The sequence below is a fragment of the Solanum tuberosum genome, unplaced genomic scaffold (assembly GCF_000226075.1).
Source record: "Solanum tuberosum cultivar DM 1-3 516 R44 unplaced genomic scaffold, SolTub_3.0 scf00331, whole genome shotgun sequence".
Lineage (NCBI taxonomy): Eukaryota > Viridiplantae > Streptophyta > Magnoliopsida > Solanales > Solanaceae > Solanum > Solanum tuberosum.
This window is the reverse complement of record NW_006239253.1, coordinates 280,048-294,649: the sequence shown is the minus strand read 5'-3', so window position 1 is coordinate 294,649 and position 14,602 is coordinate 280,048. Positions and strand designations below refer to the sequence as shown.

The 14,602-nt window shown below is 35.2% G+C and overlaps 2 protein-coding genes across 4 annotated transcripts; one reads left to right on the top strand and one right to left on the bottom strand.

The window, feature by feature from the left end:
* The first annotated feature begins 2,533 nt into the window (after nt 1-2,533).
* LOC102603339 (6-phosphogluconate dehydrogenase, decarboxylating 2, chloroplastic) lies at nt 2,534-4,451 on the top strand. The gene has a single exon (XM_006360637.2). The coding sequence runs from the start codon at nt 2,695-2,697 to the stop codon at nt 4,180-4,182; it is 1,488 nt and encodes a 495-aa protein (XP_006360699.1). The 5' UTR covers nt 2,534-2,694; the 3' UTR covers nt 4,183-4,451.
* A 2,892-nt stretch (nt 4,452-7,343) lies between these two features.
* On the bottom strand, nt 7,344-12,081 carry LOC102602997 (BTB/POZ domain-containing protein POB1-like). 3 transcript variants are annotated; one of them, XM_015314956.1, is made up of 7 exons: nt 11,734-12,081; nt 11,021-11,173; nt 10,594-10,718; nt 10,458-10,521; nt 8,833-9,112; nt 8,074-8,442; nt 7,773-7,934 (listed from the first exon to the last, which is right to left on the bottom strand). In XM_015314956.1, exons 1-7 carry the CDS (start codon nt 11,960-11,962, stop codon nt 7,865-7,867), a joined length of 1,290 nt encoding a protein of 429 aa, XP_015170442.1. In that variant the 5' UTR covers nt 11,963-12,081; the 3' UTR covers nt 7,773-7,864. The 3 variants fall into 3 exon arrangements, with proteins under 3 accessions (XP_015170441.1, XP_015170440.1, XP_015170442.1); XM_015314955.1 differs by having other exon boundaries at nt 7,344-8,442; nt 10,594-10,664; nt 11,734-12,080; XM_015314954.1 differs by having other exon boundaries at nt 7,344-8,442; nt 11,734-12,079.
* Between the last annotated feature and the right edge of the window lie 2,521 nt (nt 12,082-14,602).

Genomic DNA, 14,602 nt, shown 5'->3' with positions numbered 1-14,602 from the left:
TTGTATAAAGTGAGAGAGGCCAGTGAGACAACAAGATCTGGGAGAGTGGCGAGCTAGATCTGGGAGAGGGGAGAGAGGGGAACGAAAATATATGTATATATACAATTTTCTCTCGCTTTATACAAACACAAACGCACTTTATACACTTGCGTTTGTATAAAAAAATGAGAGAGACGAGGGGGAGAACGAGAGTGGCGAGTGAGATTCACCAGGAGAGAGGTGAAATAGCAACAGTTTGCTATGAGGTACAATTAAATCAAACTATATTTATAGCATTTAATTTGAATTAATAGTTTGCTATTATATACAATTTTCCCTATTTTATTTGAGATAAAAGTAAATAAAAAATAACATTTCTATTTTTATAAAGTAAGAATAAAACTATATACTAATCATCTTTTTTAAACCTCACATATAAAATTACACTAATATATTATCCGTTAAGAAGGCTAAAAGAATTTTATTTTGAATTAGAGTCAAATTTTCTATTGGTTATTAAGTCAAAGGGTGTCTGGCTGCGGTTTGTCCTTCTGTGCTATAACGTCCTTTGGCATAACGAAGGTACCAATTAATACTAAAAGCTGCAATTTGCAAATTGATTTTTTCTTGTTAGATCCCAATAATGTCTGCATTATACTTTAATAATATAACTTTTTGCCTTTTGTTGCATGATATATGTATGTATCTATAATTTCATTACATGATTATTTATTAACGATAATAACAATACCAATATACTTAATATAATTTTATAGATGATATTTTGAAAAAAATTTGAATATACGCTGAGCTTACTTCTATTTAATTTTTGACAAAGAAACACTAATTATTGTTAGTTTCATTTTACTTAATTAGTTCTACCAAAAGCATCCATTGCACTAAAATCTTCAACAAAAATGTTTTAAAATGAAGATACTAACATTCTTCATTTATGTGCAGACAATAATTCGAAAAGAATTAATTAGTTGAAAGTCTTCTAGTATTTCTTATTAGCGAAGAATATACCATGGTGTAAAGGATTTGAAGACAATTTTAAAAGAGCGCTTGATAGAGACATTAACATTAGAAATAAAATCTTTTTTTTTATAGTCAAATTATATTGTTTAAAGTGAAGATTCAAGATTGATGAATACGTAATTTAATCGATGGTATTTTTTTTATTGATCACACATTACTTATTATCACACTGATATTCCTTTTGCCAGATCGATTCTCTTAAATATAAAATTCAAACGATAAAAAAGTAAATAAAATATCGAGAGTCGCATTTGGTTTGTTAATGAGTTTTCCGATGAGATTTGATTGATTTTTAATCATAGTTTTTTTTTTTACAAAAGATTATCTATAATTTGAGTGATTTTATAGTGAAAGTAAATAATTTAGTGACTTTTATAAGAAAAAATCACTATCATGTCCTTTTAAGAATATATTTTTTGAAAGGTATTCATTTCATTTTCATGAAAAAATCATTGTTCATGGATTCTTGCATAATTTATTTTTTTCCTGAAAATCAAAACCTTTTTCTACTTTACTTGATCCATTGAAAAGTTTTTCTTTGACCAAGATATTTTCCTTCTTTTTGTTCCACCTGAATATCACTTTCCACCTCAGCACCAAGTTGCAATAAGGTGAAACGCTCCTTAATAAAGGTATTTTCTTATCTAGGAGAATTCGTTATTACTACTAAATTAGTGTATTTCAATTACAACTATAATGAGGACTTTTTTTTTTTATGATAGTAGTATTCGGGTCAACAATTTCACACACCTCAATTCATTTCATGGTATATATGTCACCAGGGGCGGAGCTACCTAGAAGGTAGGGGATTCATCCAAACCCCCTTCGTCGGAAATTACACCGTATATATAGCATCGATTTATTGATTTACGAGTATATATTTAATAATGAACCCCTAGCACAAGCTAAAGGCTTGGTTCAGTGGTTACTGGGTTCAAGGTTCTATCAAATCTTCTAGGTGATACTATTAGTGTGCTTACTTATTTTTTTGAACCACTCAATGAAAATTCCGCCGCCGTCACTGTATGCCACCTTTCATTAGCAACAAATATCAGGTAACTCTGTTCACCAACCTCCTATCAGCAACAAATCTCATGTAACTCTGTCCACCAAGTCTTATCAGCAACAAATATCGGATAACTCTATCCACCAACCTCCTATCAACAACAAATATCAGATAACTCTGTCCACCAATCTCCCATCAGCCTATCAACAATAATATCATGTAACTTATAAATACCATGTAACTTTGTCTACCAAGGCTACGACAGATAACAAATACCAAGTAACACTATCCACCAAAACTAAGACATACAGACCATACCCTTGAGTTCATACGATTACAATATCCTTATACTCTATTTTTTTAGTAATATTAATTTTCAAGAAATATTTTTAAATAAAAATAATTTAATAAATTATATATTATATTAACGTGATTTTTGCTAAGATAACATTTATTTTGGGAAAGAGATTAGGCACCATCGACTAGTACGCCAACCTCTCGTTGGTTGTTTTGGCCACTACCCTTTCACTTCCTCGACGAGTCCGTCACTCTCCTATTACCTAAAAACCCCACCAAACATTTCTCCTTTTTCACTATATATTCATCTTCTTCACTCCATTGTCAAGAATCTCTTCCTTTTTCTCCTAAAATTCACTTTTTCTTCATTCACCATGGAAGGCGCAGCAACAGCTCAAGCTTTATCTCGTATTGGGTTAGCTGGTCTTGCTGTTATGGGTCAGAATTTAGCCTTAAACATAGCTGAAAAAGGATTTCCTATATCTGTTTACAATAGAACCACTTCGAAAGTAGATGAAACCCTAGATCGTGCTCAGAATGAAGGACAACTTCCGTTGATTGGACAGTACAATCCTCGTGATTTTGTGCTGTCAATTCAACGACCCAGATCTGTTATCATTCTTGTTAAAGCTGGGTCACCTGTTGATCAAACGATTGCTGCGCTTTCTGAGTATATGGAGCCTGGGGATACGATTATTGATGGAGGGAACGAGTGGTATGAGAATACTGAAAGGAGGATTGATGAGGCGTCGTCGAAGGGGCTTTTGTATTTGGGTATGGGTGTTTCTGGTGGAGAAGAAGGGGCGAGGAATGGGCCTTCGCTTATGCCTGGTGGGTCTTATGGGGCTTATACGAATATTAGAGATATTCTTGAGAAGGTTGCAGCTCAAGTTGAGGATGGGCCTTGTGTTACTTATATTGGTGAAGGTGGGTCGGGGAATTTTGTGAAAATGGTGCATAATGGAATTGAATATGGTGATATGCAGTTGATTTCAGAAGCTTATGATGTGTTGAAGAATGCAGGTGGGTTGAGTAATTCTGAATTGGCTGATATTTTTGCTGAATGGAACCGTGGGGAATTGGAGAGTTTTTTGGTTGAAATTACAGCGGATATATTCAATGTGAAGGATGAATTAACTGGAAATGGGGAGTTAGTGGATAAGATTTTGGATAAAACAGGAATGAAGGGAACGGGGAAATGGACTGTGCAGCAGGCGGCAGAGCTGTCTATTGCAGCTCCGACGATTGCTGCTTCGTTAGACAGTAGGTACATGAGTGGATTGAAGGATGAGAGGGAAGAAGCCTCAGAGATTTTCAGGAAGGAAGGGTTAAAGGAGGAAATAAGTTCTGATATTAATGGTAGCAGTCTTGATAAGAAGAGATTGATTGATGATGTGAGGCAGGCATTGTATGCGTCGAAAATCTGTAGTTATGCTCAGGGGATGAATTTGCTAAGGGCAAAGAGCTCTGAGAAAGGGTGGAATTTGAATTTGGGAGAGATGGCAAGGATTTGGAAAGGTGGTTGTATTATCAGGGCAGTGTTTTTGGATCGTATTAAGAAGGCGTATCAGAGGAATCCTAATTTGGCTAACTTGATGGTTGACCCGGAGTTTGCAAGGGAGATGGTGCAGAGGCAAGCAGCTTGGAGGAGAGTGGTGGGACTTGCTGTCCAGAAGGGAATTAGTGTTCCTGGAATGTCTGCTAGTCTTCAGTATTTCGACACCTACAGGCGTTCTAGGCTTCCTGCGAACCTTGTGCAGGCTCAGAGGGACTATTTCGGGGCACATACTTATGAGAGAGTTGACAAGTCAGGAGCATACCATACCGAGTGGGCAAAACTTGCTAGGAAAGCCCGAGTGTAATGCTGCTGCAGCTATTGCGGATTATGATCAAAATCTCTGGTATTAGTTGCGCTTTGTCAACTGTTTGATTTTAAAATTGTGCAATTCAGGCTTTTGAAATTCCAATGTATCTTGTTGAGAGTTTTTATTTGCTAGGCATATGAAAGATTGGTAAGCTTTTTTCGTTTAGTTTTGCAGTTAATAATGTTGTATGCCTTTGAACATTATAGGGCCTTGGCTATTAAAAATGATTTCTTCATTGAAGTAAAAGAAGTTGCTTTTCTATATTACATTTTGATGCATACAAATTACCTGCACTTTTATTTATATATGGATTATTACAGCTCCTCACTCTCCAAACTAATATTTCTTATATTTGAAGATATCATGTTATAGCAAATAGTTTGTGTTTGTCTTCGGTGCTCTGCTCCGAGAGCATTATATGTTGTAAGTAGAGAAAAATACTTTACTGTGAAAGATAGCTATGGTTGTGATGGTGAATGAGCCTTGAGGCCAAGGATAGATTGTGCTTGCAATGCTTCATTAAAAATATGTCTGAGACAATGCCTAAACTTATAGGGCAAACAATAATGAGTATGTGATTAGGGGAAATATGGGAAGCATGTTGTGGCTCTTATCCTGGTTGATGCTATATGGATGATTAGGATGGATCTTAGAAGTGGCAGCGAAAGGCAACGGCCTGGTCATTGGACTGATGAAGTGGATGAAAGATGAGAAAAGGCAGTCCTAGGTTACTTTTTCATTAGTGTCTTAATTATCATGAAAGACACATTTTGTATAAAACCTTCTGAATTTTAGAAATCTTATATGCCTTCTAGATTTGTATCTTCAAATTTTGTTGTTTCCTTCAGGAGTCTCTTCTTCCATTGCCCCTTTTCTATGTTTCTGTTTCTACTTATATTTGCTTGTGTGCTGTTTTAGTTTACCATTTCTCAACAGTGTTTCCGAACTGCCACTTGCAGAGTTTCTTGCTTTTATTTTCTTTGATTTCTGTAGTTTGAATTGACACTAATGATTTCATCTTCTTAAAATTTTTGTGCAAATAACATGATCCCTGCCTGTCCAATCTGACCCCAAACTCGAAGCTGCATATCTGCAAGGTTTTTATACTATTTTAAGTAAAAAATTTGTTCCGATATTTAAGGTTATTATTTGACATTTTCAGAGACAACTGTTGCTTTGCAGTTAGTTTATAAATGTTTTTATATTCTTTTGATTGCTTTCGATAACTATAATTTTGCCCAACTGGGGGCTAAACCAATTGAAATCCTTGAACTTCTCTGGTGTTTTGTGAGTAATAATGATGTGTTTGTAGTTCCTATTTGCTTTTCAAGATGGTTTTCAAGTATTTCTCATAAATTGAAATACAGTATTTCACCACAAGAAATTGATATTAAAATCAAAATTATTTGTGCTTTATTTTCTTTTCTGCTGAAGTGGTTGTGCAGTTATGTATTTTCCGTACGTTAATCAACTATGTAGTAAATGATGGGTACATTTCTAAGCTTCATGTGTTTATGTGATTGGTATGAAAGTTCTTCACATGGCAAATCCTTTGCTGCTCTCTGCGTAGGCTATTGTTCCCTCCTCTTTGCATATCCGTGTATCATCTAGATCTTCAACTCCAATTCTCCTTTGTACTTTTTGAAACTTCGATACAACATAAATGACATGCAGTGTAGTTAATAAGATTCTTATCGACTCCTTCTGGGAGCATCTTGCTTGTGACTCCAGTTGTAGAGCTCTACTGATTTGAAGAACACTGGTTTAGGATTGGTGGTTAACAGAGCTTAATATTTCATGCTGGTTACTAGCCTAATGTTTTGCTCCTTAATTCCTGTTTTTCTTCTGCTTCATGGCTGTTAGATTATTTTTCGTGACCCTGTCTTTGCTTGTTGAGAAAGAGCTTCATCGTCTTATTGTCATGTCCATGTTTCATTTTTCATGACCTACGAGTCTTGTGGTGTCTATGTGAAACCATAGCATATATGATGCCTGGCTTGTTGCTTCTTGCGAACTTCTATTCTGTTCTTACCAAACCCAGGACTACTTCAACGCCTGATAAATTACTGAGGGCTGCTTGAGCCATTTTTAAGCTTTGTAGTTGGAATTTCTGCGTCATGTCTACTGGGTTCCCATGTTTCTATTACACATCTACTATAATGTCAATCAATCGATACACTTTTCTTTGTTTTAACTTTCGTGCAACTCTCTTTTTTTGCCTTTGGTTGTGTTGTTGAGCTTACATGTGGTCCAGCACCAAGGTCTGTTAGAAGTCTTTGATTTGTTTGTACATGCACCCAATGGTGTGGTCTAGTGGTTAATGAAGCGGTTGAGAATCATGAGGTCTCAGATTTAGAACTTAGCAGAGACAAAAAAACAACACTAGGTGAAAGTTGATCCGGACACTATGATCATCAAGAAAAAAAAGAATGATGATTGACTTATATAGTCGATCGTAATTAACTTGAAATAGAGGCATAGTCATCTCTGTTTCACCTCTATTTATTTGATCTTTTGCATTCTTGATGCAATCTTTCAGAAGGAATTGAAAACATTATTCTAAATAAAAATATAAGCCGTTTGTTTAATTGCTGTTAGTCAACCTTGTAACATTCATTTTGATATAAAGCATGAAGGGTTAACAATGTATTATTAAATTAAAATACAAGCTTATTAGAGCCTGTTTGGATTGACTTAAAAAACGTAAATGACTTTTAAGTCAAAAAATAAAAAGTAGGGGAGACCTACTTTTAATTTTGACTTATTTTAAGTCCTTTTTGACCTTACCAACCACTTGCTAACTTATTTTAAGTCTATCCTTGTTATATTTGTCATGCACTTTCAGAAGTAAAAAACGGACTTAAAAGTAGGTTTAACCAACTTTTAAGCCAATCCAAACACTCTCTTAGTCAAATGACCCAAAGCAGAACACTTTTTCAGTTCATCTAAAACCTAAAGTTTGGCAGTAATTTGGGATTAACCATTTTTAGCTAATAAATCTTGCGTTAGGTTGGTAAGATAAGGGGTAACAATTTCAAAATAAAATGCGAGTTATTTTATCCCGCATTTAGTTATTGGTATTACCTAATCCCATAAACTATTTAGGATTCGGTGAAATATCCTTGTCTATCCCATACACCAATCAAACGACAACCATGTTTCCTTCAACTACTATTTACTCGAAGTAATTGACAAGTCAAAAAGGCAGTACAATGTCAAGCAGATGAAGCTACTGAGTCTGTTAGTTTCAGTAACATACAGCAGCAGGGCCCATACAACAATTTCTACATAGGCACTGAACTTCTTCAATTAACGAGAATATACAATTGAAACCCTTTTAACAGACCTTTGTCTGGATAACCTCTTCATCTAAAGCCCTCTTGACATCTAAAAAGTCCAGTATGGCTGTAAGCAAAGTCTTTCTGTTAGTACGTAAAAGCTCATACCCGAAGGATAGTAAGCACAGCTCGAAGATGGAGAATTCCATTGATGAAGTATACACTATCCTCAGCCATAAAAGAAGTCCAAGGTATGCCAGCCAGGTTCCTGTAGCCAACAGCCTTGCCACCGGTAAATGTGTAGTTCCCCTTATATTTGCTCACATAGCCCTCGGTTAGCTTTGTCCAAACTGCAAACTCATAATCCACTGTAAATGACACTGACCCCTTCTCTTGCATGCCTAAGAACAACCCAAAGCAATGGAATGCATTCTGTTGATCCATGTTACAATGAGCAGATAGGAAAAAACCCTGTCCACCCAAATGGAAAGCCTGTGAGTAAACTCTACCAGCAGGAAAGAGATTATTACACTCTTCCCGTTTTAAATCTAGGTAAACCATACACTGCTGACGAGGAAGTTCAAACTCGACAACTTTAATTGGTCTATACTTGTAAGCACGCTCCACAAAACTACTACGTGATGCATTGCCCTCCTCAGCAGCAAGTGAACGCTGCCGGTGCGGTGCTTCAGCTTTGAAAAATAAAGCCTCCAGTACATCCTTGGAAGCTAGTTCAGGATCAAAATCATTACAAGTTAGAACTTTCCTCAGCTTCCTGCATGTCATGTATGGAAAACGAATGAGGCGACAAAGACGTGACCCCAACATTTCACGTCTTTCTTCCAAGTTTGGGTAATGGGTACGAGCCCACTTTAAAACAAAGTCACAGACAGCATCCTCTGAAGCAACCTGAAGATCGTCATTGGAGAGAACAGCCTCAATTCCCGCAAGAGGTAAGTTCAATACCTCTTCTTGGAACCTGGCAAGGAATTTAGGAAACAGTTCAGATGACATATCTTTGCCTAAACCATCAAAAAAACGTTTCTAAAGAGTGAACATGTTTTGATATCTAGGTTTAAATTGAAAGCATTCTGATATCTGACACTAGAAGCCTCTTTTGAGGCAAGATTGGAGGTCCTTTATCTCACTAGTCAGTAATCAAACAAACAGGAAAACGTTAATAGCTAGTTTATAAAGCCTCAGAAGTAGGCATTTGGGAAAAGCACACGCATTCTGAAATAGGAGTTAGCTCGTGAGGACAACAAGACTCTAGCTTTTCTTCACATTTCATTTCTAAGAAACAGTATTAAGCTTCAATTTCAATCAACCAGAGCAAGTAATAATTTATTTTTTTTGGAAGTGTTCTCACTTGGTGATATCCTTGAAATGTGCAGCAAGAAACTGTTTTGCAGCATCTATCAGTGGCCGAACTGCATCAGCAATAGAAACACTAGAAGGAAGATCCAAATATAGCAAAGCTGATTCACATGTCATGGGAAGATTGAGCAGTAAGCGACTGCAGTGTCTCATGCATGATGCAACCTCAAATTTGTCAGCAGCCATAAGCACATCAAGCAAAGCAGTAGGTGTTATCGTAGACAAAGTATTGCTATACATGAATTTTAGTAAGTCCATGAAGGCAGCTTCTTCTGCGAAAAAAAAAAGATAAGGAAAGGTGGATGTGAAAAGAAAAAAATTGTGATCATAAATTAAAGGAACTATGTTCACTAGTTAATAACTATGTAAGAATTCTTCTTTAAATATATATATATATTTTTTTTTATGACAAGGGAAACCCGCAGCTGCGTGCGCACAAGGTAAAACCCCCGCTCCTATGCAATAGCTCGCAAACCACATAGGAGAGGTAACCCGCACTAGGCAAGCCCGATGCGACGAGCTCGACCCAGAAGGCAAACCCCTTGCTTTCACTGGCAAGGGGTTTCGAACTTGAGACCTCCAACATGGAAGTCTCAAACCCAAACCGGGCCACTTGGAACATGTTATTAACCTTGCAAACATATGAATAGACAATCACAGTCTCACACAAATGTTTCTGAGAGAGACGATTCTTGTTCTGGTGTCCAATCCTTTTATTATTCATCAAGATAGATAAAGTAGTGGATATTTAGAATGATGCCTTTCTATATTTGAAGACTTTTTACTTCTTAACATTTCTACTTAGCCATGTGACCAGGAGGTCATGAGTTCAAGCTATGGAAACAACCTCTTGCAAAAATGTAGGGTAAGACTGCGTACAATAGACCCTTGCCGTTCTTTATCGTATGAGTTCAAGCTATGGAAACAACCTCTTGCAAAAATGTAGTGCAACGAGCTCCCTTGTTTTTTTACTTAGCCCTCAATGATATGTCCAATAAGAATTGGCATGGCTTTCAAGAGTAGTAGATACAAAGGGTACTTAAGGGGCGTTATGAATTTAACTTGTGTCAAACATACTTCTTTCTTAAACAAGTCAATCAAACACCATCTGATAAATTAAAAGGTGGAAGTACAAGAATCCCTTCAATTCTATGAATTCAAACAGCCGAAAAAAACTGAATTTTCATTTAGTGATTGATACACATTGCTCTCTAATTGCACATCCTAAACATCTAAAACTTGTTATTGAAATGTCAAATCAAGTGCACAAGAGGTGGCTAGTCTGTGTAAATAGGAGTATAGCAAGACATGCTTTTCATTCCACCTCCTCTTTTTTGGGGGGTGGGTGAGGGTGAGGGCGGGGGTGGTAAGTAACATAGAACATAATATAGTACTGCCTACAAGCAATTTCAATAGCTTGCTTTCTAGTCTTACCAATTGAAATATGAGATAGATAATAGACACAGATGAAGCTCAGACAATACAATTGTACCCGAATTCTGATATGGACATCATCAGGTTAATATTACTACTCTACGAGGACAACTTTCTAAAGAAAAGGACATTACAATGAAATGAGAACATGCCAAACTACAACTAAAAAATCTTAATACTAACCCGAGGCATGGATTTGTACAGTAACATGCTGCTGCTCTGACTCTTTCATGCCATTGGAGAATAGCTATGAAGAAAACAAGAAGACGTCATCAAGACTTTCTGACTCATCAAGAACAGAGCATTAAAGACTCCTAACCTTGTAAAAGAATGGACTCTGAGCGGCCAAAATAGGAGAACTGATGTGTATAGTTCTAACTGGAAGCACAGCTGCCGAGTTCAAGTATGTGAATGAGTCAGTGCTCTTAGAAGCAACACCACCACCTTTAAAATGACGTAAGCTTGTTACAAAAGGAAATATAACAGAGAAAGAGAAAAAAAAAAACACAACTTAGGTTTCACATGCCATTACATCATAACAAAATTAAGGTTTCAGATTATGCACACAAAGACGTCACCTATATTGCCTAGAAGAGTGAAAGCCATGTTAGTATATCTCTTAGATTCTCATATATCATGATCTTATGTTAAAACAGTTAGAATCCTTAACAAATGACATCCTTGAAATAGTAGCACAATGATGGAAATAAGATAATTTGGTCTACAGTGGGGAAGTGCATAGGTACCCGGCTGATCTGTAGTCATCTCAATGCCGGATGGAGATTCCTCCGCCATTGCAACAGCTTCCTCATCTTGGTTCTCATAAGCAAGGACATCTTCTGTATCCAGCATAGTACAATTCACAACCTCGTCCTCACATTGCGTGAGCATGTCTGCATCTGAAAGGTTTATGAGATCAGCATCCTCTATAACGAAAAACAAAGTGAACTTGGAGAACTAACTAATAAGTGCAATTATGTTAAAACAGAACTAGCTTGAGTAAGTTTTCTGATGGGCAAATTCTCGAAATGCCACACGCGTGTCAAATTCTTTAAAAATACACTACTTTTTGGAGAATTCGACACACACCCATTGGCATTTTTGAAAAGTTCGAGCAACATAGCTAGATAGTACAAAATTAAAATTTAAAAAAGAAGAAAACAGAGCAGAAAAATAAATAAATTAAAATCCTAAATTTTGCATCTTTTCCTCATAAAGCATGATATTTTAAAATCCCATTCTTCACAATCATTTTAACCATAATAAAAACAACAACAAAAAAGATATATCAAACATCCCTTTGTAAAAAAATTAACCCTCAAAACCAAAATTAGACAAATATGCAAATTGTACTTCTACATACAAAATATAGACACATTAAAACCAAGAAAAAACCCTAAATTCTACAAAAAGATTTTTCAAAAAACCCTAATTAGTGAAATTAAAAGAACTAACTAACCATTTTGTTTATTGGTTTCTTCTCTTCTACGTTTGCGTTTCCGGTCCCAATCGCCGGCAGTACTGCTGCATCCCTCACCTTCGGATTTGAAGTACGGAACAATCTGGATCGTCAGGATCCGGTCGGAGAAAGTGGCGTTGTTGTAAGCAAAGGAGAAGTCGGATCCGGTACCCGACCCGTAACCAAGAGTGTCCATTTTGGTTAATGGATCAGAAAGATCGTTTTTCATGGAATTCAAAAATTACGTAATTTAGAGAAGAAAAGGTTGAGAGAATTTGTGAGGATAATAATATTATGGAAGTTATGGCTCACAATATATACATTTTTGTTCATTTCTCTAATTAGTTATATTAGGTTAATTAAACTACTTTTTTTTTCTTCTATATGTATACTTTTATTTATAACAGCTAAATGAGATCTAAACATAAAATATTATTTCGTATATATATAAAATATCGAGAAAATGGTCAAAAGCCCCCCCAACTTATAGCCAGATTTCCAACTACACACCCATACTTTACGGGGGTCCTATGACCTCCTTGAACATTTTAAAAGTAGAATATATAACCCCTTAATAATTCACTCCCAGATTCGTATTAAGTAGTGCTGGACACGCGCCCACCACGTAATATATATATTTTTAATGTATAAAAATCAATTATTTTGTTTTTTTTTCATCTCCAGGCATGGCATCAGCCACCGGCCGGAGATTTTTCATCCATTTTCATCCAAATTTCTCTCAATTCAACCTTCAAAAATCCCCACTTTTTTCAATAATCGCCTAATTACCCTTCAAAATCTCAATTTCTACACCATTTCCTGTTTTTTCTCTCGATATTGATGAAATTTCACTCAAAATCATTAACAATTTAATGCTCCAAAAAGTCGGTCAATTTTGGGGATTAATTTTTTAGATGCAATTAGTTTAGTTTAGTTGGGTAGAAATCTTTAAAATGAAGATATTGTAAGAGTTTTGTACTATTCGATATTTATTGTAGATTTGATAGTCAAAGCTTATCAGATCTGAAATAGGAAGGTAGATGCAATACCTAGCTATTTAAATTTTGTGTTTATGCTTGAATCTGCATCTCCTACTTTAAAAATCTTGAAGCTACAAAGGAAGTGGCAATGGTGGTTCACAACGAAATTGATGGTTGATGGGTTTGTTCTCACATAGTGGAAGGCCGATAAAGACTAAGAATTGGTGGTGGATGAGTGAAGTACACATGGTGCCGCCGCCGCTGCAACCCATGTTGTTGTTGCTGGTGTTTCTTGTTAAAGAGAAAGAAGAAAAGGTTGTTGGTGTTTCTTGTTAAAGAGAAAGAAGAAAAAGAACGTTAAAAGTAAAATAAATAAAATAAAAGGAAACATAAAAAAATTAATAATGAAATAAAAGAAACACTTATAAGGTTAAAATTTTATTATTTGTTTTTGCTCTCACTCTCTCAAAGAGAGTGAACTACACATTCCTTGCCACCTCAGCACATAGGGAGCAAATAACTCCATTTTAAAATAGTCTAAGGGGGTAATAGGACCACCCTAAAGTATGAGTGTGTAGTTGGGAATCTGACTATAGACAGGGGTTGAGCCACGTAGGCTCCAGGGTGTCCAATTGGACACCCTTCGTCAAAAAATTATACTATTATATACACGTAAAATTTTGACTTTATATTGGTATATATAGAATTTGGACCCCCTGAAATAACATAGTGATGCGCAATGGAGTTGGCAATAGCCTGTGCAATTCTACTTTTTGTCCCGGTTCGATTCCCCGCAGGGTTGTTTCTTTTTCTGTAATTATTTTGACTCCTTGAATTCAATTAAGTAAATAAACATGCGTAATTTTAACATAAAAGTTCAATAGCTTGGTGGTTAATAGTATCATGAAGGTCTCCAAGACCCAAGTTCGAATCCCTCCTCTACTGACTATTTTTTTCAATTAAAATTAAATTATTTTAATACATTTTCCTTGTAGAATAAGATTTCCTTGAATTTAATTGGATTTTTTTCAATTAAAATTGAATTACTTCCTTAAATTTTAATACATTTTCCGTATGGAATAAGATTTCCTTAAATTTTAATACTTTTCCCTTATGAAATAAGGTTTTCTTTCTCTATAAATAGGAGACTCATTTACCCAAATATCACAATATTATTAAGAATAGAATCTCAATAATTCTCTCTCTGTTTTTTCTTCTCGTTCTCTTATTTTATAACAAAAATAACCAACTTAATATTTTAGTTTCAAGTTTCAATTAGACATGACGAATTATTATAATAGAGTACCAAAAAAAAGTTCGACTTCTCTAAGTCAACCAAATAAAGAAACAACGGTAGACCAATTAGAGATGTTGTCACATTCTTCTCAAAAACAAAGCATTGATTTAAATACTCTAAAAATGAACTTGCAAAATCGAATGGATGATGAGTTTTAGACGGTTGTATAGTGCCTTATGTAGAAAAGAAAAGTATTTCGTACTATTTCTAATGAGTCTATTATAAAAAACGTTTCAGGGTATGAAACCTCGTCGAGTACAATTGTAATAATATATTTAAATTATGTTTTTCAATAGTAGTTTATTTTCTTTATGTTAGTTTTGAATTATATACTTGTAATTTTATTTAAAAATATTCCTATATTTAATTAAATATTGCTTAACTTGATTATTTGTTTTGGTAATTTAAATCGTCGTTTTTTTAAAAAAAATTACTATTAAAAATTTGGACACCCTTCATTAAATTCTTGGCTACGTCACTGACTATAGATTGAGGGGATTTTTGACTATTTTCTCTAAAATATCACATCACTATAGTAGATATAAAATTTTCAAACAAATAACGAGGTTTGATTGTACATAAGTGTTGAACT

Bases quoted from the DNA above. Each gene is read 5' to 3' on its own strand.
- LOC102603339 (XM_006360637.2), top strand. From the start codon at position 2,695: ATGGAAGGCGCAGCAACAGCTCAAGCTTTATCTCGTATTGGGTTAGCT.
- LOC102602997 (XM_015314954.1), bottom strand. From the start codon at position 11,962: ATGAAAAACGATCTTTCTGATCCATTAACCAAAATGGACACTCTTGGT. The intron at 10,522-10,593 runs GTTAGGAGTCTT...TTTTCTTCATAG, and splicing joins AGAGTCCATTCTTTTACAAG to CTATTCTCCAATGGCATGAA. The intron at 8,443-8,832 runs GTGAGAACACTT...ATTCCTTGCCAG, and splicing joins CATTTCAAGGATATCACCAA to GTTCCAAGAAGAGGTATTGA.